This window comes from Metarhizium robertsii, assembly GCF_000187425.2.
Source record: "Metarhizium robertsii ARSEF 23 chromosome Unknown MAA_Scf_4, whole genome shotgun sequence".
Classification (NCBI taxonomy): domain Eukaryota; kingdom Fungi; phylum Ascomycota; class Sordariomycetes; order Hypocreales; family Clavicipitaceae; genus Metarhizium; species Metarhizium robertsii.
In genome coordinates this window covers 3,456,098-3,481,035 of record NW_011942182.1, presented here as the reverse complement: position 1 = coordinate 3,481,035, position 24,938 = coordinate 3,456,098, and the positions used below count along the sequence as shown (strand labels likewise).

Sequence of the window (24,938 nt, the reverse complement as noted above, 5' to 3'; positions counted from 1 at the left end):
ATGGCGTTTCTACGGAGTCCCATCAACCAGGACTAGCGACCCAACTCCTTTTAACCTCAATCATACGACATTTTGGAGCCCAGAGGGAACCAGAAAGAGTTTAAAAACCGTCGAGGAATATCGGCTTGATCTATATTTCTTGGGTTTAGAACTCGAAGAGGACCAACACCAAATTCCAGCCGGCGATATCAAGGGAAATAGCCTAGGAAGCGAATATGACATCTGGTCATCAGCGAAGCCTCTAGCCGAAGGGCTTTTACGGAAATGATCCTCATATTATCTCTTGCTGATAAATATGCACAACTATGAGAAATGGACGATAAACCCGTAACTTATTTTTCGTCGGCAAAGTCAGGCATTACCCTCAACATGTACGCCTATCAAACAGTACGCCTTGGATAACACCAACTGTGAGCACATTCGTCCCACCACCACGCGCCATTCATATATATTCTCTTGCCCAAGAGACAGCTTACCATTCATGTACAGCAGGCTTAACGTTGAAGCAAGTCCAAGGACGAGCTCAAGTGAAGAAGAATGCTGCCAACTTAATGCAATGATGAACTCGCCGGACGTCTTACATCACCCGAGTAGAATCGCGATAGTCACATTCTCTATGTGCCAGATACGATGATGACGACCGTATCCAAGTTTAGGTTGTCGGTTGCAGAGAGGGCCAGCTACCATTGAACAGCTGTCCACTAGCTGAGTCTTTTGACACAGCGCAAGCGTGCTTAGCTGTTCGTAACCACAAGTTTGCAGTATAGAAATGCAGTCGAATCATGGCAGACCAAGTCACTTGTACTAGTCTGTTACGTGAGAGGCAGCGAATGAGGCCAGACAAGAGAGCCGCGCTTCGTTCCCGTTCCACATGTCCAAAGGTTCTTACACTGACAGTCCGTTGAATAGTCGGGACTCTGTGGATTTGGCGGTATTGACCAAAATGTCCCAAGTCTGCTTCTCAGTCCAGGCCCGGTGCCGCGTAGTCGCCAAAGATGGCATCAAGTTGTTCAACCGCCAGTGTGCATCTCCTGGTATGTACACCAACCACCCTGAAATCGCCTCTCGACTCTAACCTTGATTCACCGCCGTTTCGCTTTTATGATCAGCGAGGCCTACCAGGCTAGAAAGGCGCACAACGACATACGAGGCTTCCTGCTATTTGATACAAAGCTGGGGAGACTGCGGTACATACCCTGGACATGTTCGGAGCGCCGGTTTTCCACTACACCTAGTTACTGAACCGTTACGAGTGCCGAGGAGAACACATAACGATTAGAGGTCTCGTGTCAGTGCAATTGACCATGTGGCCTAGTCTGTGTCCTAATGCCACGAAACATCACGCCACTTTCCACTTAATGGAACAGTGGGGGGTTGTCTGGGGCGCATTTAGGGGACAGGTAGCCTCGAGGCTTGTAGCACGGTCTTGACCATGGTAGATTGAACTATGTACTTACAATATGGAACAAGCCAAGTGTGACATACCATATAGTCGACCGTACAGTATACCTACGCGGTGGGACTTGGTCTAAAGTGTTTGGTACCAGCAGTTTCCAGCCGTTGGAACCCGGACAAACCTGCCCCGAAATCGGCCCCGTTTACTTTTCTGACGTCAATCAAATGTATCTTGACCTCATTTCACGGTGAGAATGGCTGGGTATTCAGACTCGTTTATATGTCCTGCGTCGGGCCTTCTCATCCGCCCGCTCGTTGAACGAGCAAAAGGCATTCGACGACTTGCCCCCGAAACTTTTCCCTCTTCTCGTCCAAGGCAAACGGTAGCGATATACCTGACCACGACAAGCCAATACCTGCCCGCCAGCATGAAGCTTCTAGATGTGGTGGACCAGTTGCCTATTCTGTCCTTTTGGGCATAGCTCTCCGTCAACCCCGACAAGTTCCGACCAAACTCAGCTCAATAAATAAAATACTTGACAAATATTCCCCCCTCACTTTTCTTCTTCATCCCTCCTCCTCTGCATCTCTTCTACCCTTTTCTTGTCCCGGCGTCGTGGTGTCGCGCACACGCCCCTGCGATCCAGCTCAGCCCAACCAGCCTTCCAGACCGCAAGGAGCCCGACCAGAAAAGGGGACAAGACCAGCCGACCACGCGGCAATTGATTTGACCGTCAGAAGAAAAAAACCGCAGCCCACAATGATAGTCACGCGGGCCATCTCGCTCACCAATTTCCTCGTCGCCAGCTCAGCGCTAGGGTTCCAAGTGTTCGTCCTGTACCCGTGGCACAAGGAACTAGACGCCGGCTTCGAGGAGCTCAAGAAGGAGCATCTCAAGGTCCTCAACGCCGTGGGGAGCAGCCTCAGCGAGCAGCAGCGGAGGGGCTTCATGGACAAGCTCAACGACATGAAGAGCCAGAGCGCCAAGAGGTGGTGGTTCTTCTAGACTGCGGTTTCCATCTCGTTTGTCCGTCCCGGCTTGGAGATTGATGCGTTGTGAGACTAAACGACGAGTAGAATGCGAATTTTTTGCCCCGAGACAATTTTCTTGGCGCGTAGACGGGACCGGGTTCTACGCGACGGTGCCGATTTGACCACGGAACTTGTGCTGCGCGTCTCCGTTTTGTCGAGAAATAAAACGTCCCTTCAAATTCGATACAGAGACGCTGTGGAAATGCCCGGTTTTTTTAAATGCGTCCTGGTTGGAGACTTGGAGACCTGGACTGTGGTTGAATTGCACACAAGAGTTTACCGACATAGTCACACACTCGACTAGGTTCTTTTGTCGCTTCGATATCTCTTCTTTCTGCTGGAAAACGATACCCTCATTATGTGGAAGCTTCATGCGGCGAATAGTACTGGCTCTTTCTGTGGCAACGGGCTCCTCTACGGCCTCTTCTCTCCTGGTCTCGCGGCGATGGGCCAAAAAGGCGCAACTGGGCTCGAAAGCGGCAGGCGTCTCTAGGCTGTATGCTACCGTTGTTTGCTCCGGTGAAACTGCCATCTTGTGGCGCTTGTGATTTGGACTGGGGTCCGGAAAGCGGTTTATAGAAGTAGACAGCCGGTAGCCAATATATCCTATTAATGTTTACCAATCGAATGGAGTTTCGATCAACTTACAACGCACACTGTGTTTCTTATGCTAAAACTAAAATTGAACATACCAGCCCTGGTAAGGACTTGCTCGGCCCGGTCACATTGGCGACTCCCGTTTGACAAGGTCTTTGTGGTAGTTTGCCTGGGGAGGTCGAGTATTCAGCGTAGCCAAAGGCCACAATCACCAGTTTGCTACTACAGCGGTGCGAATTGAATCTTTACCGCTTTGGGCTCCCTGCCGGCCCCATTTTCCGCAAAATACCCCGCGATCCGTCCATCACGGGCGGCAGAGTTGGACGACGGCGCCGGTGGACGGGGCGGCGCCTTGGTCTCTACTGGCGTGTGGACAAATGCCGGGGAAAACTGGAACGTTGTAACCAACCGTATTCGATTGACCCGATCTCTGATCTATTGGTGAACCTGAAGCACCGTGCTCCGAGGCATGTCGCCTGGTCTAGTTATGCAACTGCCTACAGGTTTACTCTCAAGTTGCTACACCGAATTATCAGCACCAGATGGCTGCTTTGAAGGAGGAAGCTCAATGGGGGCGAAAGGATAGCCAAGATTCGTTTCGTTCAGGGGAATATAAGGGGTACTCGCTGCCGCAATGAGAGCGGCGCTGTTTTTGTGACAATTTTGCAGTATCGATGTTCCCGCTGACCCATGATGCCGAGGTGACAACTGGTATTTCATGATAACAGCATAGTGCAACTAAATATTGTATATTACATGGAACAATATTTTATGTTCAACTTGTATGCAAGAAACCCTTTGATCCAGCCATGCCTTCTATATAACTTCCGCGGTGGCACATGCAACGCCGCCAATTGCCGACTTTGCGCAACGCATTCTATTCGTTTTAAGTGGAAATTCGATGATATATTACCAGCCGCGGGTGTATTACGTCTCTCAGGCCCAATTAATGTATTTTGACACCATGATGCAACCGGGTAGTGCCAAAGAGCGGAAAGGAGACCGGGAAATGGAAAATACGGAAGAAAGAGGAGTGCTTCGTGTTCCCGTATCACTCCCTCAAGACTTCGAGTTCGTCTCCTTTGTTTGAATCAGGTCGAATGCTTTGACAGTGACCCAGGCAACGGCCACCACCGTCACCGCGAGCCGGATTTCCCTGGCAAACTGCGCTGCGCCGGGCGGGAACAGAAAAGTATGGGCGTGGTTGATGGTCCCCGAATGTTGGGCCTGGAGGAGAAATTGCTCCATGGCGGCGCTGAAGAAAGGGAATGGGAAACGGTGCCCCAATTATGCTGTGAATTCCTGCGTCGTTGAAGCCGGGCGCCAATTCGAAGGGTGAAAAATCGGCTTCAAGCATCGGTAGCGCGCCCGACTGCTTGTGGGGCAAGTCGACAAGGGCAATTTAAATGTTGCCTAACCTGTACACTGTTAATCTCTAGAACCACGATGACAAGTCAAAACAAGAAACACGCATCGGGGAAGCATGGGAGCTTGTTGGGTAATGACTCGTATAGCAACCAGCATTCTACCGTTGGGGGAAGTTGTTTGGTCCAGCTTGGTTACGGGTAACGCTCTGTACAAATCAAGACAAGACAAGTTTCTCATCATGACAAGTTTTTATCCACAAGAGTCCGGTTCCAAAAGGGGAAACCCCGACATTGAGGCCGAGTTTATACGGAGTATGCTCGTCGCAAAAAAACTGGGCAAATAAAGGCAATATTGCTGACATGGCGGATCCTACGGCTGCAAGTAGCCAGAACGGAAACCACCGCAGTTACAACTAAAGTATTGATTTGTGTCAGGGGCCTGCACTTGAGCTTTCAAATGTTGCGAAAGTCGTGCATGGACATGCAGAAGCAAGATAAGCGGGGGGGGAGCGCCGCGCATTGCCAGTGCTGGCTCAATCTACACCAGACATGACATTATTCGTGTCCCCGGGAAAGTAGTATCGCCCATCTCTAGTGATGATTCATTGCCATTTGCATCGCGATGCGGTTCGCAGACACGGTGACGTGCATATTTCCCTGCAGCAAGGCTAAACAGTGGGCTCGTGCAAAAGATGCGTGTGAGCGAAGAGGGCATACTTTGACTCCAGCCGATTCAACATTATGTGTGACGTGGTCGATGTCGCGGGTTCTCGCTGCGTTGGAAAAAAGAAGATTGAAACGATGAACGAGCGGGGGTTTCCACCTCCAGCCGATGGGCTACTGTATAAAGCTCCCTCTGGACCAGACGAGAAATTATCCGTCTTGCTGAGACTTGTTTCCTTCGTACTTGCCCGTATAGAGTCAGTGTCTCACAGGATGCCTCCCTCATTTCTTCTGAGCGCTATCCTGAGTATCGCGAGGTAAGCCAAGACATGTCCTGGAAGCGCATTCACAAAGAAACCAACAATGTGGAAACGGCGGCCTAAAGCAGACGCGGTTTTTGTAAAATAGATGGGCAACTAATATCTTCTAGTGCGACGGCTGCCGCCGCCGAGCTCAAGCCAACAAAATGTGCCACCAAGGTCACCATCGTGACCAAACTCACTGGGACAACGACGATATACAAATCCGTGGCCGCGGTCCCTTGGGAAGTCGACTGTAGAGATTGCGATTTGATAGTCATCACAAAAACACTGGGGAGCCTAAAGGTATATTATCTGGCCAAATTGGGCATGCAGGAACAAGCACTTACAAGACTTCACTATAGCCTACGATTACCGTCACTTCTGACTTCATACTTATGCATCCCCCGATCTGTACCTGGTTCCCTGAAGCGCCCTCACAATCACCGGACCTCTCGTAGGGCCAAGCGAGCGTCATTGGACTCCGATTGACCTTGGCAGTCGAGGTTATTCTTGTTGGAGGGAAGGGCGCGTTCTCTCGGCTTTGGCTTGCTGAATCTGTATCATATAATCTTGTCTATAATAGGATTCTTTATGCCGATGATTGAGGATGAAATATGAGAGTTTACCGGTCGCGCCGTAACTCATGGGACAGCATTACGGTCTGGTGCGAGTCAGTGCCGAGGCTGGTCTGATCTAGCAAGCACCATAGTCAAACGCTCGGCGTAGTGCAGGCTATGCCATTGTTCGTATAGGCAGCAGATGACGAGACTGACGCAAAGATGGCAAAATGAAGACTGCTGTAATCGACATTCTGCATTAGCATTTGAATTGGAAGCGTCAACGGTGGCTGTGCGGGTTCTAGATGTTGTGCGGGGACCGCTGTGGCGTCGGGACACGCACCTCTTGGGCTATTTTTGGTGCGGTGACATTGCGAGGAGTCTGGAGTGCCAATTTGTCGCGAGGACACGCGTATCCAGACGACTAGGCCGAGGGCTCCACGTCAAACCAGTGCTGTCAACGTCATGAGAGACGACTGCCCCTCAAGAGCTTAAGGCTGACCGTAGCCGCATTCTCTTTGATGGCGGGCCAACCGGCGACGGGCTACCAGGAATACGAACAATGGGGCCATTGTGTTTTGCGTTCCTCATCTCGGCGCAGGATGGGCCGCTTTGTCAAGGGCCGCCGGGACCGTTGCAGAGTTGGCCATGTGAGAGGCATCCCGATGCGCATGCTGTGCTCCAGGCTGCCGAGTGCTTCGGGTGCAGCGCGTCAGATGGCGTGGCGGAGGCGCACGTAAAATGATAATCGACGGCCATGTCCATGGTTGGCGTCTGGCATTTGGGTGTTGCCCCTGAGGCCAAAGGGCCAGGGCCCCTTCTTCTAGATTGTTTGACTGTCCCTATTGAGATTCCGTTTCGGCGGAACGGCGATGCGAATGCGGCAATGAAAGGGCCAATCCATTCATTGTTCAGAGAAGCCTCATCTCAAGTCTCGTGGGGGACGGGAGGGTCGCAAAGGAAAACTGGGCAGACCAGACGTCATCAAGAGTGTGGGCGTGGTTGGTGCGAGGATGAGTGGGTGGAGTCTGGTGGATGGAGGATGAGACGAGCGATCAATGAGATTGGCCAGGCAGGCTCTGCTTGTGAAACATCTGGGGGCTCTGACCTAGATGCCTGGCTTGCTTTGCTTTTGCTGCACTCTAGTTGGTACGCGGTACTCCGTACTCGGTACGTCCAAATGTCAAAGGCATGGCGGCGGATGGCGGCCTCGCAGCCTTCAATGTTGCCAGCTTCATTCCAATCCAACACAAAAATGCCTCTGGTATTGGGCCCCGAGGCTTGGCCCAGCTGCAGAAATCCAGTCAGGGAGGGAGGAGGGCGCACCGGGTCCGCCTGATGTGACGGTTGAGTTCGCTGAGGCGTAAGTCAGACCTTGCGCGGCTCAGCTCAGATCGGAGACAAAGGAGAACATGGACTACGGGGCGGAAATATTTTATTTCGCGCAGCAGACCCGTCATTGTAGTACCTGGCTTTGTGCATTGGGCCGTCTGTCCTCCTCACATGTCCATACTCGGCATGCTGCATCGTGCCAGGAGCTTGCACTCGGTATGAAGAATTGCCCGCGGGCTACGGACCGTACATAACGTACACACTGTTGACACCTTCAGCCGCAGCCAATATTTCGACCAGAATGCCTAATGCCTCGCTCATAAAAAGGATCAATCGTTCGGCGTCGCCCCCGCCACACTGGCAACGCCAGCGGATGGAGCCACTTGCGAGGTAGGTGCGACCCTGGTCAAAGCTCCTTGTTCCTTCCCCCTGCCACTCAATAATTTGAAACCTGCCCGACGACTTTCTTCCCAGGGCTTGAAACTGTCATCCGGCTCAGGCGCGTTCTTTCAACCCCTTCGTTTTCCTGTCCATTTGGGCATTTCGCCTGCTCTTTTTGTTGCAGCTGTGCACTTGTCGGCGTCGACGGCTGTTCTTCTCTACTGCGCATGTCCTAGTCTCGGCGTACCTAACAACCTGCCCAAGCTACGCGCAGTGTGGGGGGCATATTGTATGTATGTTTTTGAATGGCGACGTTGGACGTTGGACCCAGGAAATCGCAATCTCCCGAAGACAAGGAGCCATACAATTCCGACCTCAATTTACAACTACTACTAGCACCTTCACCACCTCCGTCGACTGTTGTTCCGTGTACTCATCTCTGGTTACGCCACGCCTTTGAGCTGGTTAAGCGGAATTGCGACCCCGAGACAATAGTAACTGCCGAGCCCGTACGATAGCCTTGCCCGTCGATTCAACCCATCGTTATCGACGTCCGTCCGCAACATGTCGCAGTACAATAGACTCCCTGGGTATGGGGGTGATGGATACGCTGGTGATGGATACGATAGAGGCAAGTCTCGTTGAATCGTACACTTTTTCTTTTGTCTTGAGAGCCCTACTCCATTCAAACATCCATGTTCTCATGGATCAACCTCCGACTTGCACCCCCCCTTCTCACCCCTGCATTCCTAAGATCATGCCCTCGAATGTCCAGAAATCCCGACCTAGTGGACACTGAACTACCTGTCCTTGTACGGTCTTTTGGCGACGTATTTGCTCATCGCCAAGCATACGCTAGTAGCCTTGATGGCCAGTTGCCTCTGTCTGGTAAAATACCTGGCCTCCCCACGGTGTCAAAGTGGTCACTATCCTATCATCTCTCGTGGCTTCTGCCAACTTGGTCACCCCTATCGCATCTCTTACAGTCACCTCCCATGATCTCCATCGCCTTCCACCCCCTTATTGCCTCTGTTACCTCTGCTCTTCTCTCTTCAGACCTTGCCCTCCCTGTTACTTGTTGGCTTCCCATGACAAGCGGGACTGGCTCTCTAGTCTAAAGAGACAGCAGTAGCAAGTAGCACTGGCAATCCTAGTCGGCCGACAATCCGCTCCCTCGTGGCTGTATTCTCGCTCAATTGCTTTCACACATTCTTTCTCGGCTGGTCCCGGGGCCAATCTAACATTCGTACACAGAAATCGAGATGCAAAACCACGGCTTCAACGACGGGGGCTACGGAGGAAGGCGCTCGCCCGCAGCAGGAACTGATGGATATCATGCAGATCAATACTATGACGATCGTGCAGGACATAACCTAGGTCCCTATAGTATTACCTCACAGAGTCAGCTCTCACAGGGTCAGCTCTACCCAGCAGACTACTCGAGCGAAAGGCTGTATATGCAACCTCCGGTACGTTGGAAGGAATGACAAATGGCCTATACTGAAATAGCTTGTGCTCATTTTCGCAGCAAAGTGTCACACAGAGCCCCAGTCCCGGGCCATACTATAACCACCAACAAGACCACGCCGTCAACCCGCAGCAAATACACGATCAAGGCGAATATTTCGATGGCTACAATCAAGGACAACCTCCTCAGGAGCATCAGGCATACGACGACGATGGCCAGCCATTGATACAAGATCAGCACGGTTATTCAGACAACCCTCAACAGCACACCCAGATCCCAGCTGGAGGAATCAAACGATGGAAGACGGTCAAGCAGGTCTTGCTGTACCGTGGTAACCTCGTTCTGGACTGCCCTGTTCCGCCCATCCTATTAAATCAGAATCCCCACAGCAAAGAGCGTGACGAGTTCACTCATATGCGATATTCCGCCGCAACATGCGATCCATCGGACTTCTATAACGAGAACTTCACCCTTCGCCAGAAGCTTTTCAGCTCGCCTCGCCACACCGAACTCTTCATCGTCGTTACCATGTACAACGAAGACGACATCTTATTCGCTCGCACCATGATTGGCGTGTTCAAGAATATCGAGTATATGTGCAATCGTCCCAATAGTAAAACCTGGGGCAAAGACGCCTGGAAGAAGATTGTAGTGTGTGTTGTAAGCGATGGGCGCGCTAAAATTAATCCGCGAACGAAGGCTATCTTGTCCGGTATGGGTGTTTATCAGGAAGGTATCGCAAAGCAACAAGTCAACAATAAAGATGTGACGGCGCATATCTACGAGTACAGCACGCATACCCATTTGCAGCTCAAGAACGGGGTGGTTTCTCTTGTCCACAACCGACAGCCCGTGCAAATGCTCTTCTGTCTCAAGGAAAAGAACCAGAAGAAGATCAACTCACATCGTTGGTTCTTCCAGGCATTTGGCCGCGTCCTGGATCCCAACATTTGCGTCCTCATCGATGCTGGTACACGTCCTGGAGGCAATTCTATCTACCATCTGTGGAAGGCTTTTGACTTGGAGCCCATGTGCGGTGGTGCTTGCGGCGAGATTAAGGCCATGTTGGGCACGGGCGGCAAAAACCTCATCAATCCGCTTGTTGCCACGCAAAATTTCGAGTACAAGATGAGCAACATTCTCGACAAGCCTCTCGAATCTGCCTTTGGGTTCATTTCCGTGTTGCCGGGTGCCTTTTCAGCGTACCGGTACCTTGCCCTGCAAAACGATAAGAACGGACAGGGGCCACTGGAAAAATACTTCTTGGGTGAGACACTGCATGGTGGGAGCAGTGCCGGACTCTTTGAATCAAACATGTACCTGGCCGAGGATCGAATTCTTTGCTTTGAACTCGTGACCAAGCGAAATTGCCATTGGATTCTTCAATATGTCAAATCGGCCACGGGAGAGACCGATGTACCGGATACAGTAACGGAACTAGTTCTTCAACGTCGTCGATGGCTAAATGGATCCTTCTTCGCAGCCATTTATGCTATTGCTCATTTCTATGAATTCTTCCGATCGGATCACTCTTTTTTCCGCAAACTGGCCTTCTTTGTCGAGTTTGTCTTCAACACAATTAATATGGTCTTTGCTTGGTTTGCTATCGGCAACTTCTTCTTAGTTTTCAAGATTCTTACTACGAGCCTTGGCTCCGACGACTTGTTGGGCAGAACCGGAGAGATTCTTGGCGTTGTTTTTACTTGGCTTTATGGTGTATTCTTGATGACATGCTTCGTTCTCTCCATGGGTAATAGGCCAGCTGGTTCCGGGAGATTGTACACGGCAATGGTGTGGTTTTGGGCCATCATAATGATGTAAGAGTTGTCTCGAAAGCTCCAACGCCTCTCTTTACTAACAACGACAGATACTTGATGTTTGCTGCCATCTTCATTGCGGTCAAGGCTATTATAAAAGACGTCAACAGCGGCACAGCCTTTAGCATCAGCCAGCTGTTCAAGAATCCGGTCTTCTACACGCTCATCATATCCGTCATGTCCACGTTTGGTATTTGGCTCATTGCGTCGATTATCATGTTCGATCCGTGGCACATGGTTACTTCGTTCATTCAGTACATGTTGCTTACTCCCACCTACACCAACGTCCTGAACGTCTATGCCTTTTGCAATACTCACGATGTTTCATGGGGCACGAAAGGCGATGACAAGGTGGAAAAATTGCCCTCCGTCAACACCAAAGACGGCCAGGGTAAGACGGATCTACCTGATGAGGGTGATTTGAACGCTCAATACCAGCGAGAGGTTGAAAAATTCAGCACCAAGTTCAAGGAAGTCAAGACGCCGCCGACCGCCTCCCAGCTGCAGGAAAAGCAAATGGATTACTACCGAGGTGTACGAACAGGTGTGGTGCTGATTTGGATGATCACCAACTTTGCTTTGGCTGCGTTGGTTCTCAGCTCGGCTGGATTGGAGAGGATCACGCCTGGGGGTGGAGACCAACAGCAAGAAGCAACAAATCGGTCCAATATTTACATGACGATTGTGTTGTGGAGCGTGGCGGTGCTCAGCGGATTCAAATTTCTGGGAGCCATGTGGTTCTTGGTTGTTCGAATGTTCAGAGGAGTTTAGAGTGCAGTATGGCTGTGCGGTTTCAGGCAAAGCTGCACGCGAGGTCATGGCAGCGGCGATGATTTCTTTAATTATGTAACTACACTTCAGTTCTGGATTATACCCACATTGGAATGAAGGCAGCGACCCCGGTGGACGGTGCTGAAATAATGTTCGAAATGCACCACGGATAAAGGGGGATATTTGCATTCGAACATATTTTGATCTAAACATGAACACGGAGTTTGATTATCACTTTTGTATACAATGCAACCAAAGATACAAGTCAAAGTGCGCTGCAATATTACAGTGAACAACCTTGGTCTGTGGGTTGCTTCCATTCTCCTGTGGCAACTTGTGCGGACCTTGTTGAATGAATTGACATTACTCGTCTACCGACCTGTTCAATCCACTGCGCGCGCCATTCAAGCGGCTGTAGTCATGTATTTGTTCTGAGTCAACCTACAAGCTCGGGCATATGGCATTGCACCTTGTAATCTTGTCATCTAGGCTGCTCTTGATTGCTGAGCTCTGCGACACATGTACCCACCCATGTCCATTCAGATTGGCGGTTTCCTCATTTGAAGAGCGCTGAACACTAGACTTGGTCTTGTCGTTGATATCCATCACATGCGCGAATAATCCTAGCAACCAGCTTGTAGCCTTGATTGGGAGTGTTGCTGGGCAGTAAAACGAAAAAAAAATCAGATTGCGCTTTTCGACGCTTGGACGGAGACCAGCGTGCTTCCAACCCCTTCTTCCAGGTCTAGTTTATTTATTTGGACAGCTTTTTAGCCACTGTCCGCGTTTTGCGGGTGTTTGCTCCAGAACACTGTTTAGGTACTATCGCGACATGATGTGTAGGCTCAACATGAGTCTGTAGGCTACAACTCACGGAAAAGATTCAGGTACGTGGGACAAAGCGGTGCTGCTCATGGCCGTGGCCGTAGTTTCGTCGAGTACGTCCCGAATATATGCATCGTTTCGCATGATGTAGTCTGTACCCTCCCGCGGATCGGTCGCTAGCGCATGTACACTTTAGTGTTGAGCTGTCGGGAATTTCCTGCCAGTCTGACGACATGTCTGGTGTGGAGGGCACGACGCCCGATGCAAGGTCGGGCGAACGCACACAATCCTAGAGTGTCAAGTTCAAACATACAATATCCAGGATGCTGCAGGAGCATACTGATTATTTCCTACGAGGCAGACCAGTCTCTCGGCCGCAGGGCGTACATTCGCACAGGAAGTAGTCTTTGGGGCGGACGCTCCGGCAGCCCTCTCTGAAGCTCGGTCCTGACAACCACCAAGCCCGCCTCCTCAAAGATTCTGCAAAAGCTGCTATCCAACCTGGCAGTGTGTTAGGAGCATAAAAAAGCGCCAGTTCATGCATGCCTCCCCGGGGCGCGACGTACCTCGTGACGCTGCTGTCGGTGCTGTCGAAAACGTCTGTCGCGCTCGTGCTCAGGTTCTCCTTGACGACAATCAGGCCGGTGGCGGGCTTCAAGACGGTCTTGCAGAGCGCGAGAAACCGCACCAGCTGCTCGTCTGTCAGGTGGCCCAGGCACCACTGCGCCCAGACGAGGTCGTACTCTTGGCCCGCGACGGGGTGCCACTCCTCGAGGCCGACGTTGGAGATGGCGCGCACGCCGGGCTTGCCCTGCAGCGCGGCGGTGAACTTGGCAATGGGCTCGACGACGTCGACGTGCTCGGAGACGCGGAGGAGCAGGCCCTCTGTCACTCTGCCGATCCTGTTTGCAGTGTGAGTCCGGGGCGCGGGCGGCCGGCGGGCTTTGGGTCGCGACTCACCCTGCTCCGCCCTCGAGCGTGCTGGTGAGCGTGCGGCGGTCGTGCTTTGTGCCGATGCCGAATCTTGCCAGGAAGGTTCGCGATCCTTGGAGGTCGATGCGGCTGATGGAGGAGAAGCCGCCGTGCGCGGGGATGCCCCCGAGCATTCCGTTGACGTTTACCTGCGCGCGTTGCCAGTATTCCCTTCCATTGGAGGTGTTGATGCGCCCGTCGGGGGCTGTAGGATCTTCTTTTGGTTCGGACATTGAGGGCAGGGATTGGTCAAGACTTGGGATTGTTGGTGGTGCTGGGGAGAATTGTTTTACACATTTTGACGGGCGTGGGTATTAGTCAGCAAACCGTGGAGTTGTCCAAACTATGATAAGTAGCCAGTCTGGTGCCTTTTTTAATGCAGAAATTACAAGTTGTAATCCGTGAGGCAAGGATTAGATGCACCTTTCTTTATTGCCTAGTATATCGCGTTACTATTACTTTGATGTTTCTTCATTTTTTTTTTTAACAATTATGCTTGTTCCCTAGTAGACGTACTAGTACTCCGTACGCTAGGTGACGAATAATGCTTACCTTGAGCTATGGTGGGGACATCTAACTTTCTAAAGTCACAATAACACATGAGTGGTACCAGACATGAGTATGCCATCGAACGCGAGCTGGGCCGACAAGTTTACAAAAGTGTTTTGGTGGTTGGTCAGCGGCAATTTTCCCGAGGGTACTGTATCGTGATTACCTAGGTAGTTATCGCATGTGTCTGACGCACAAGTTTGTCGTCTATTGATGTCACTACTCGGGAGCAAAGACGTCAACTATTTGCAAAGCGCCATGGCGGCACTAGTTGCAGGAAAAGCAAAATCAGGGGAACCGGGTAGGAATGCATGCATTAGCGACAAATTATGTCACCGCAAGTCATTAGAAGATAGTATTGACGGACAAGTTCCCGCCGGCCAACGAACGCATCCTCCTAATTTTAGAGGCCCGTAGGCCATCTTGACCAATCGACGCCATCAATGATGCCGCCAGCCAGCGGGAGATGGGTGACATGGCAGTTGCGCAGTTGCCACCGCCAACATTGAAATGACGTCGAGGCTTCGGCTGCCCGTGGCCGCCCGCAATCCATGCAACAGTCCGGTACGAAACAGGCTGGCTTATCTATATAAAGACATGACATGGTCATTCCATATGTCGCCGGCTCAGACTCTCAATGCTGCCATCGTCATCCATGCAACAACACATATTCTACATGATCCGATATCATGAACACATCAAAAGACATATACTACTTCATTCCTGACCTCTGCGCCATCGACCCTTTGGCACCCGAAGTCGACCCTGACACGCATACGTGGGTGCGCGCCATCCAAATTGACGACACGGACTTGATGTTTGAGGGTAAGTCGCTAAGCTCGTGGTTCGAAGACGACCGCAGTCATCGCAGTCATCGCAGCAGACGCAGCAGTAGCAGCAGCAGCCACAGCAGCGACAACGACAACCAACAGGAATAGGCGCGGGGGTCGTGGGTACAGGACAATGGTCTTCACGTATATAATATTGGAGCTTCATAGTCGGCTAGTAATAGCACTTGAGTGCAAATTAACTACTAAATAGGCCCAAGTTTGCCCCTTTTGTCTGCTACTAATCTCAGAGTAGCACACCAGGATAGACACTGCCTCTGCCAGACAAGTTAGGACTGTAGTTTGTGCACATGCTGCTAAAAAATCGTCTGGATGCCCGGTCATTTTCGCCCGCTCAGATTGTCCAGCCAGAGCGCCCGTAGGAACCCGCGAGGATTGCCAGCAAGCGGACACGTCCACGGACCTGCTTCTCCGGCCTTGACGGATATCCGGTTTGATTCACAACACTTTTCGCCCCAGGAACAGGGTAATGCAATTGAATTATGCCATCAATTGCATGACATCATCAGAACAGGCGCCCGGTACTGAATGTCCCCGGGGTGGCCGCGCCAGCGGAGGCAAACTTGCTTTTCGGCCTTGACTCCGGATCTACCCACCAATAGGATGGGCGTCCCTGCAGAGCTATCCGGCTCCGTCTGCGGTACATGGATGAACGGCCGGAGAGCGTCATACCCTTCGGACTATAGTGTCCGATCCCATGTGGATGGAATCAGACGTCAACGGCTCCCCTAAGGGACCTACTATCGGCTCAACCTATTCATAATGCAACCCCCCCTAATGTTGTAACTATAGTGGCCCAGACAGAAAGACACTTCCCTCACCTGTCAATATCGCCGGCCCGGCATCTTTCTTACCCAGAAATAGTCCATTGACCCTTGATTATGTATGACATGTTAATCACGGCGGTTTCAGAAGGCGGCTCCGCTGGAGGGAGCAAAATGACACTGGACCCTAGCCTGTTGAATCCCAAAGATATTGCGCTCTTTCAGCCCGCTCCGGCGTGGTCGTTTGATCACGAGGCTGGACCACACTGGGCACAATTTGATACTTCACCACTGATGCTAGTCAAGGACACGCCGCAGGTGGCAGCTCTTTTAGACCAGCCGAGCAAAACAGGCGCGGGTCACTGTGCTGGTACTTTGCCAGGCTACGGGAGCGAAACCAAGTCGTCAAGTCTACACAGCCAAGATCAACTACAAAAGCGAAACGATACATCATCAAAACCCACAAGGTCAAGGCAGGCCTGGCCCCGGAAAGAAACCGCCAGCGCGTCCAAGAGACAAAGAAGAGCAAAGCGAGCGGAAACAAAGAGCGGTAATGCGAACCGGGATAATGAGGCAACTGCTCACCGCGAAGGTTCGCTAGAGCGCAACCGCATCGCCGCTTGTAACTGTCGAAAGCGCAAGAAGAAGTGGGTGAATGATTTAAAAAAGAGAAACTCTTGGCTGGAGAAGCGCCATAAAGATCTGGGGATAGAGTATTTCCACCTCCTACAGGAAATATCTAAACTAAAGACCCTTATTATAAGCCATGCTAGTTGCCATGATGCTAATATCGACACTTGGCTGAACAATGAGGCTTCAAAGTATGTGTGCAAGTTGGGGGGGGACGACACCAAGCGAGTATGTGGTCTGAAGCCTGCGCCGAGTCTAGATGGTAAGTCGTTCAAAGCCGAGCAGAGGAGTTATTGAGTATCTGATGGCTATGCATTTTACTAACAGAACTTCTCGCTAGCGACGTCTATGTTAAAGGTGTCGTGGGAAAGTAGTCAATACATCGAGCCGTCAAACAGCTCTCTCCAAGTTGATAGTGAAGATTCAAATACTACTTTCGACTCGGATACTCCGCCTGAAGGCGATTTCGACGACCATGTAGCCCCATCTTGGATGTGCTAGGCACAGCACACCCATAGACTTACAAAGGAAACTCTAAAAAAATACAAAAAGGAAAAGGGGGGTAAGTGTTTGCATGTTCTCGTCATGATGAAGGTATTTGCCGCCATTTTATACGGGCCACTTGCTAACATTGGGTGGTTCAGATGCTATTGGCCTGCAGTATTTTCGGGTGCCTGCGGAGGAAGGTTGCTGTAATCAAAACGGGTTCAAGTATTGATATGAACCTGTGCAAGCTTTTGAATGATGGTTTGAACGAGATGATGTATTAGTGACCTATGTGAGGAGACGGCCCTATTTTAGGACTTGGATAGCATGAGCTGGAGGTTAGGGCTTCCCTTTAGAACCTCTTACTCTCCTTTTGAATAATCTTTATTTAGATTATATCTAATATCACTCTCATACTCTCTCTGTAGAGTCTAGGCTAAATAGTAGGCTTGGTGTGGACTATCTAGGTATATGAATAGATAGAGCCAGCATCTAGCAGCTTGCTTTACCTGGACCGGCATATGTCTCTAGGTGTTCGCCTTTACATCCTTCATAGAATAGCAAAACGATAAGCCTGGCAGAAGCGTTAAATGCTCACAAACGTTGGACTAATAGCCCAATAGGCACTTTTAGTATTCCGTATCTCTGAAACTATGCCGAAATGTAGGGATGCCTTTCTGGCGTATCCTCTACTTAGTCCTACAGAGGAAGAATAAATCTTTCTTTTGTTTCTTTTCCTTTTACTTCCTATCTATTTCTGTGGCGTAAGGGGTATAAAAATATGACATCATTGTTACCCATACCACTCGAGGGCCTTACCACCGACGGTGGAAAAACCACGCTGCTTGATTTCTTATATCTAGATGCAGACGATACCGTTCCCAGTTTGGAATATGAAAATTATACCCACCTTGAATGCCACTAAAAAATGTGCTCTAATTGAGCAGCAACTATCCCCCCTTTATTTTCGTTGGCATCAAGCCTTGAAACACGGGAACGTGCATTGTCCCGCCATGACTTCACCTTGTGAAATACCGGACTTGCAACACGACAGCGAGCGAAGCGCCGCTGCACCTCCCAAGCAGGCCTCGCTTTTGCCACTTTTAGGTACTAAAGAAAAGTCTACAAGTAGGTTGCTTACAACTAGTTAGATAACTCCAGCCGCTAAACATCTTTTCAGAGAAACCAACTGTGGGAAATGCTCAACCAATAGCCGGGGAGTCGCTCCGTCGAGGTGACTTGGCTGCAACTTAAGGAGGAGCTCCATACCTCGTTAATTTACATAGTAGAAAATTACTCAGAAAGGTGTATGTAGTTGATTATAATTTATAAGCATTACTAGCCTTTCAATCTTTTGATATATATATGGTTTTATGACATTGAGTAATTCCGTCAAGTCCACTTGTTCGAAACGTAGTGGTGGTGGTCGGATCTGACAATTTGGGCCTCAAATGACCAGTTGACATTGCGAAGACCTTAGGACAGTGTACCTTCCTCTGTGTCACACGGATTCGATGTTTACGATAGGTACACAAGGGCCTGAAGATTTAGTTGAAGCCCTAGGCTGCAAGCCTCGCCGCTGTTTTGAATAAATAAGACTTCTCTGTCCCCAAGGGCTCCCAGAAAACCAAGGATTTTTGATATCAAAGAGGACTATTATAGTTGAGTTGAGCTGCTACTATAAGCCCTCGTATTAAAGTCTTAAAGGATCTTGTCACACTCTGTAAAGTTGTTCTTGACGTGAAAAATTTATGAATGCTAATACGGCCGTTCCGAACGTGGGTTAAGAGCGACTTATGAACAGGGTAGAGAAACTCATCCGCCCCGGAAATGCCGTGCTCGTGATTCTGTGAGCTCACAAGGTCCACGGTTGACCATACCTTGGGAACGTCCATCGACAGTATCACAATGGACAGCTGCGGATTGCATTGGATGTGGACTTGGTTATTGATTGAACCTATCTAGCTAAGAAATTGAGTCTCCTTTGTAGCTGAACATTGTAGATCACCCTCTCAATTGATCAAAAGAAGACAGATGTGTTGTTGGATACGGTGTTTATTAGCTAGCTTCTAAATCGAAAGTCACCAGCTAGATTGAGCCTACTAGATAAACGGCCCGGCTGGTTGAACCCAATAGTCTAGACGATCCAATTAGTGACTCACTCTTTGAAAATTCACAACTGCGACTTCCTCCATAAAGTTAAAAGGGCAGACTATCAGGTGCGTTCGTTTCGAGGGCCCAGAGTCTCTGAGCCTTCCTCAACATCTCGTAGTGAGTTGTCAACGGGGTTACCATCCCGCTCCTCCGGATCTAGCTTGACGGCGGCGTCGAGAGGAGAATACTTGCTCCGAGCCCTGATCGCCTTGCCGTACCTATGAAAAACAAACGGAACTACAGCCAGGATGCTCGCAGCACCTCCTATCAGTGACCCGCCGCCGCCAACACCCAGCGTTTGAAACATCTTAGGCGTGAAAAGGGGGGCAAAAGCACTGCCAAGGGATCTCGCAAACGTATTCACAGCTATCGCTGAGGCAGCGCAGTCAACATACGAGTCGACAAGGTAGTTCATATAGGAGGTGAATGTAAGGATGAGAGCTGTAGAAAGAAACCCTCCAGCAATTGTAGGGACAGACCAGTGTATCGAGCTACAAACGTCACATTAGCCATTTACTATGCGAAGATATCGCGATGGCAACATACTTGTACTGTGCCGTCCATGAGAACCAAAACATGGTAATAGCAAAGCCGATCCCTCCCATCATTCCCATAATCAGACGGTCCTCCGGCTCGAGGCTATACCCAGCCTCAAGTTTGTTTTTCCGCCTTTTGGTGTCTAAAAAAATGACGACAGCCCCGACGACCGACCCTACAACTGTACCAAGCAAGGGAAGCTGCCCAACTCCCTCGTTCCAGCCACGCATCTGCTGAAAGACGATGGGATAAATGGTAAAGAGCATGAACTGAAGCGCAAATATAAGTGCCATGTACACAGCGCACAAGAATGAAATGGGATCTAATAGAAGCGCCCACGGTCGTGTCAGTGCCGTCTTATAAATAGTGAATAGTGACATATTAGCCGCCTCGTATTCCGTCTGGACGTGTTCATATCCCCGAATCCCCGCCTTCCTGATCCTCCTCGCCCGCTCCAGAAGAATAATCGCCCCATTGGTCTCTGGGATAGTGAGCATGAACAGCATCGACACGCCAGAAAGACACAAGACAACATAGAAGCCCCAGCGCCAGTTCTTGTGGAGCACCAGGAAGCCAGAAATAATCGGCCCCAGCGACGGTCCGATCCAGACAGACGTCGAGAATATAGCCATGGCATTACCCCTTGCCAAGTTGTCCCATAGGTCGGCAAGAACGCCTGGTGCGTTGCTGAGAACCGCAGACACGCAGGCCCCTGCCAAAAACCTTGCCGTCAAAAGCGTCCCAAAATTGGTCGCAAAAGCACAAAGAAGGCTAAAAAGGACAAAGAAGGAAAAGGAGATGCGGAAGATGGGCCTGCGGCCGTAAAACTCTGAGAGTGGTGCAAATATGAATGGACCTAGGCAGTAGCCGAGCAGAAAGAGAGTTACGGTGAGAGCTGCTACCCCCTCAGAGATGTGGAAGTCTCGAGAGATATGTTTGAGAGACCCGGACGGTATAGAGGAGGCCAGATTCCCGACCATGGCGAGGAGCGAGGTGCAGAGGGTGATGTACCATTTCCGGCTCTTGGACCAGTTTCGTGGATCGCCAGGATCGCCGGGGCCAAAGTCGACAAAGCCGTCGCTGTTGGTATGCGGTACCGGTAAAGTGTTGTGAGAGTCTGTAGATTGTACGGATTGACGAACGGCCTCCATGGTGGGCAGCTATTATCAGAATCTGTGCCTAGATGGTCGTCTTTGGCGCCGCATCACAAGACGGGAGCTTGTAAGAGCAGAGAAACTGGGCTCATATACCCAAACACCGCTATTGCCCTATTGTCCACGCGTCCAGGGGTAGAAGTCTCATAACTTGAAAACTTCGTGCTCTCAGTGTCGGAAGATATTCTTTCCAACGCCGTCAGTTGTTCTGCGGAAAGGTTGAGGTAGGCGCAGTGCACAGTCGCTCGAGACGTGGCCGGAGAATGTCTTTGGCCTCAAAGGCATAAATAACATATGGCAGTGAGGGCTACCGTGGCAGTTGATGTGGAGAGAATGGAGTACACAAATTAGACTTTGAAGGCTCTATTGCTAGTCTCAGCATGCTGAACGGCCTCGTCCTGATTTCGGTGCTGCCGCACTGCGGTCTATTGCTGCTGCCTGAGTTTGTGAGGTACGTGGCGTGATTAGAGTTGGGATCTCGCTCATGGGCGGTATTGGAACGCTTTTTCTATATCGTACGTACTAGTAGCTTGTGAGTAGCCAAAGAAACCTAAAGTTCTATGGCAACGGGACCCTTTCAAGATCTAGTCGCCCACACAAGGCCGTGGCTAGGATTGCACCAAGGCCTGGTGAGTAGTAGTGTTATAATACATGTAGTTTTGTATAATTCTATTCCTTTATAAAGAAACTGAACGCCGCTTTATCCAAAATATCCTAGGAAATTAGGCTATGTGATAAGCACCATCTCTATTAACCATTAGACAGAACGACTCGAATCATAGTATCTCACATGACTACATCGTCTTGTTTTTGTAGAGAGAGCTTCCTCGCCGGAATTCTTTGATTAAACTCTAATTGACATCTCCTCAAAGCTCGGAATTGGTTCTCCGCATCTGAAAGCTAGGTCTTAAATCTCGGTACGTACTCCCGAGACATGGTGGTGAAGGCCGTTCTGTCACCTTTTCCGATGTACTCCATCTAACGGCAGACTTGTGGGAGTTGCCGGCGCTACCGGAGTGTATCTTGATTGACGTAATAATGGGGAGCTAACCCCCCTCGCTACTGAGTCAGAAAAAAAGGGAAAAAAGCTCTGAGTTCAAGCCATGCAACCCTAATGGGCATGCCATTCCCCAAGTACCAACGATGCCGATGCTGCTCCCTCCTCGCATCTATGCACAGCGCGCGAGCTGTAAACATGTCAACGCGATGAGGTTATTGGACGTCACAGTCATGACTGGAGCACTATGGGCGCGCATATAACTTGACCCCCTCCATCTTCCACCAGAAAGAGTAGCATGCGTAATGACAACGTCATGGAGACTAAACAGTACGAGAGGAATACCACCCTTGACCGGTACGTCAAAAGCTGCGTAGGGATCAATTGATACCAGAGAGGTGGCGGCCTTTGTATCAGGTAGTGGTCATCTCTCCTGTTCCCGTACCAAATGCCTCCTAGTGTACTTGACACTTGTCATGCCTTTGCCCCCGACCAAAGCCAGCATAGTATGAAGTACCGAATTATTTTTCGATTCCCTGCCGTTAATCGTCAACTTTCCAGATCATAGTCTCAAATCGGCTTACGGAACCGGGCAACCAAGGCTGTGTGTCGGTTTGTTATTGGATATGAAGGCTCGGAGAGACCTCCGGAGGAGCGCCTACCAGACCGTGGTCCTACTGGTTCGGCAGGATGCGGCGTAAGACCGGACACTTCTACCACCTCGACTCTCCAATAGACGTCCCTGAAGGGCGGGCACAGGACGACTCATATGTGACTGGCTCAAACAGTTCTCAACCAATTCCGTTCCAGAGCGACAACACTAGGGTGGAGGATCCCAGTGATGTTAAAACGGCAGACTCTGCTGTGCAGCTAGATAAGGAGATGGCGGAACTGCTTTTCACGTGTCCTCATGGAGTGTCAACCTAAAATGCCTCAGAGAAGGACGATAAGAGGCTATTAACAAGTCGAACAAGGTGAAGAGAAGACCTAGAGGGGGCAAAGCCTAGAGACATATATCAGGAACCAAGTGATGATCAACCCTTGGAGAAATAGGACGGAAGACGCTATTAGGCAAGAATGAGTTGTAGCCCATGTCTTTCCGTGGTGGACTGGTCTACATATATAACGAGTGCAGTAAACGGGCCTCAAACACGGAGTTTATCAGTTGAATTAAGACTCGATACAAGAATCCAAGTCTACCTTCCTCACAAAACGAATGTTTGAACTGTCTACCGGCCGAGCTTAAACTCCAGGGGAGAACTCCATACAAAGGCTAAACAGTTTAACCATTAATGTCCATCAGCGTGCTAATTTCGTGGCGGGCCATGCCAACAGCATCCTACACCGACCCATTTCTTCGGGCCACAGGGCAAATCAACCGTCGCGTCAGCCTCGCCATCACAGAAATCAGGCACGATCGGGTCGCAGCTCAACCCTAGCCTTTCGCAAGGATTTCCTGGATAACCGCCTAGCGCTCCTAGTCGCCTGGTTAGCTTACGGATATACAGGATCTTGAAATACAAACCAGAGATCGAAAGACTGACAGTGTTAGCATAAAGTCCATTACATGTGAAGACGATATATGCGTACCCAAGAATCGTGAATGCGATGGTGTGTTTCATTGCGGGCTATTTATTGGTATTTATTCAACTTATTTTATATCTGAAGGAAAATAAATAATTAACAAGGAAAAACTGCTAATAGATAGTTTAGGGACGGACCTGCAATATATAGTCGAACGACTTGCAAGACTTGATTCAATGCAATATTGAAATTACTAGACAAATTGCCTGCCGGTTAAAACAGCAAGACTATGGCCTTGGGGGCAGAAGTAGATGATTCTATAATTTTAAGTTGGCCCAAGCAAGCTTTATAGGATATCCGCAAAACGGGGTTCGATTAATAAGGAAAGAATTTAAGTTTAATATTATTACTACTGATAAATCTACTATAAATTATATTTTCTGTAAGATATGCTGGCAAAAGCTTTTATAGTAGCAGTCGAACCTTATTTATCTACAACAAAAATATCTTGAAAGTATAGCAAGTTGCCATAGTTCTGTTTGTTCCTGCTAGCTCTTGGTCGCACTATGCTGCCTGTCCCCTTTGCCTTACGCCGGTGGGCGGACCTTGCATAATACAACATTTTAAAGTGATACAGGTGTGCCAAAGTGCTATCAATTGTGCCATTGGATGTGAATATCACCGCCGAGATATCGCAGTAGGAAGTTTACTTGACGATCTAGGCTCCGCCGTGTTACCAACTCCGCAAAATACTACCAATTGCCCTTGTGCTACTAAGATAATAATTAAACTTCTCGAAAACTAGTTGGTGGGCTGGGTTCCAGACATGACGCATGCTCATATTTAATTTGCCTCCACGTTTGCTCTTAGAGGGTGCTTGCACTGTAATGCTCTATTCCTTTCCATGACATTCCTGCGAACAAGTCGCAAACCTTTTATAATTCTTTAATATGTAGACTAAAAATAAATGAATAATAAATTAGTGGCAGTTATAGTTCGGCAACTGGGATTATCTGACCCACGATAAACAACATTTGAAGGGTTCCAGATGGCTTGAAGGCGATACTACAGTCGTGCAGGTGCGTTCTGCTCCCAGCGGCATCTTCTATCAAGATGGGGTGGTTTACCCCAGAGTCGACTTATTCTTCACGGGCTAGCATTACCAGATGCAAATTCCTCGGGGAAATTGCGGGCCGGAATACACCGGACTACTCCCGGGAAAGTGTTTACGATAGATACTCAAGGTATATTTCTTGGATCCTGAGCCAAATGCTTACATGGCCTTCTCAGTTGCAGGGCCACAATTCAAGCTTCAAGCCAGTTGTCTCGCCGTCTACCCCTCCCATATTGGAAGACTTTATTCGCCGAATGCCCAGCGTGGTATTTCGGCCAAGCACAACTTTATTAACGATACTGAACGGCCCACAGATTTGACTGTTATCCCCACAAAAAAGGGAAGCATACAAGCAAGTACACAGTAGTAGAATGCTGAAGGGAATTGGTACAACTATTATGGATTACTGCCGCGTTGCGCGGTTATTATTCTGGTATTATATGCATAACTGTTCTTCGAAATACAGAAAGTATTCATGTTATTTTATGATAAAGGGAAAGTTTCTCCTCCTAGGTTGACCCATGTTAACCGCTCTATACTATAATATCGAATTACGAAGAAGACGGGGTACATTTTTAATTAAAATGTGTTTAAATTAACACCAATCAGCCCTTAGAGAGATATCCCGTTGTTCAGAGAACTGGCATAAAATCATGGGCTCTTCATAACAAGCATCTGTGTGGTCGTAGTAAATAGGCGTTC

General features: G+C 49.6%; 6 protein-coding genes across 6 annotated transcripts; 4 read left to right on the top strand and 2 right to left on the bottom strand.

Annotated features, from left to right (window-relative positions):
• Positions 1-2,155: 2,155 nt before the first annotated feature.
• On the top strand, positions 2,156-2,401 carry MAA_03170 (alpha beta hydrolase fold family; the record flags this gene model as incomplete). Its single annotated transcript, XM_007821168.1, has 1 exon — positions 2,156-2,401. One exon carries the CDS (start codon positions 2,156-2,158, stop codon positions 2,399-2,401), a length of 246 nt encoding a protein of 81 aa, XP_007819359.1.
• A 6,487-nt stretch (positions 2,402-8,888) lies between these two features.
• Positions 8,889-11,682, top strand: MAA_03168 (glycosyltransferase family 2, chitin synthase; the record flags this gene model as incomplete). The annotated part of the gene is made up of 3 exons (XM_007821166.1): positions 8,889-9,095; positions 9,155-10,911; positions 10,962-11,682. The coding sequence occupies 3 exons, from the start codon at positions 8,889-8,891 to the stop codon at positions 11,680-11,682; spliced, it is 2,685 nt and encodes an 894-aa protein (XP_007819357.1).
• Positions 11,683-12,857: 1,175 nt separating this feature from the next.
• MAA_03167 (uncharacterized protein) lies at positions 12,858-13,712 on the bottom strand (the record flags this gene model as incomplete). Its single annotated transcript, XM_007821165.1, has 3 exons — positions 12,858-13,008; positions 13,074-13,409; positions 13,468-13,712. 3 exons carry the CDS (start codon positions 13,710-13,712, stop codon positions 12,858-12,860), a joined length of 732 nt encoding a protein of 243 aa, XP_007819356.1.
• A 1,005-nt stretch (positions 13,713-14,717) lies between these two features.
• Positions 14,718-14,966, top strand: MAA_03166 (uncharacterized protein; the record flags this gene model as incomplete). Its single annotated transcript, XM_007821164.1, has 1 exon — positions 14,718-14,966. One exon carries the CDS (start codon positions 14,718-14,720, stop codon positions 14,964-14,966), a length of 249 nt encoding a protein of 82 aa, XP_007819355.1.
• Positions 14,967-15,814: 848 nt separating this feature from the next.
• On the top strand, positions 15,815-16,771 carry MAA_11140 (Crotonase, core; the record flags this gene model as incomplete). The annotated part of the gene is made up of 3 exons (XM_011413106.1): positions 15,815-16,287; positions 16,414-16,532; positions 16,611-16,771. The coding sequence occupies 3 exons, from the start codon at positions 15,815-15,817 to the stop codon at positions 16,769-16,771; spliced, it is 753 nt and encodes a 250-aa protein (XP_011411408.1).
• Positions 16,772-18,971: 2,200 nt separating this feature from the next.
• MAA_03165 (Major facilitator superfamily domain protein) lies at positions 18,972-20,598 on the bottom strand (the record flags this gene model as incomplete). The annotated part of the gene is made up of 2 exons (XM_007821163.1): positions 18,972-19,401; positions 19,457-20,598. 2 exons carry the CDS (start codon positions 20,596-20,598, stop codon positions 18,972-18,974), a joined length of 1,572 nt encoding a protein of 523 aa, XP_007819354.1.
• Positions 20,599-24,938: the final 4,340 nt, after the last annotated feature.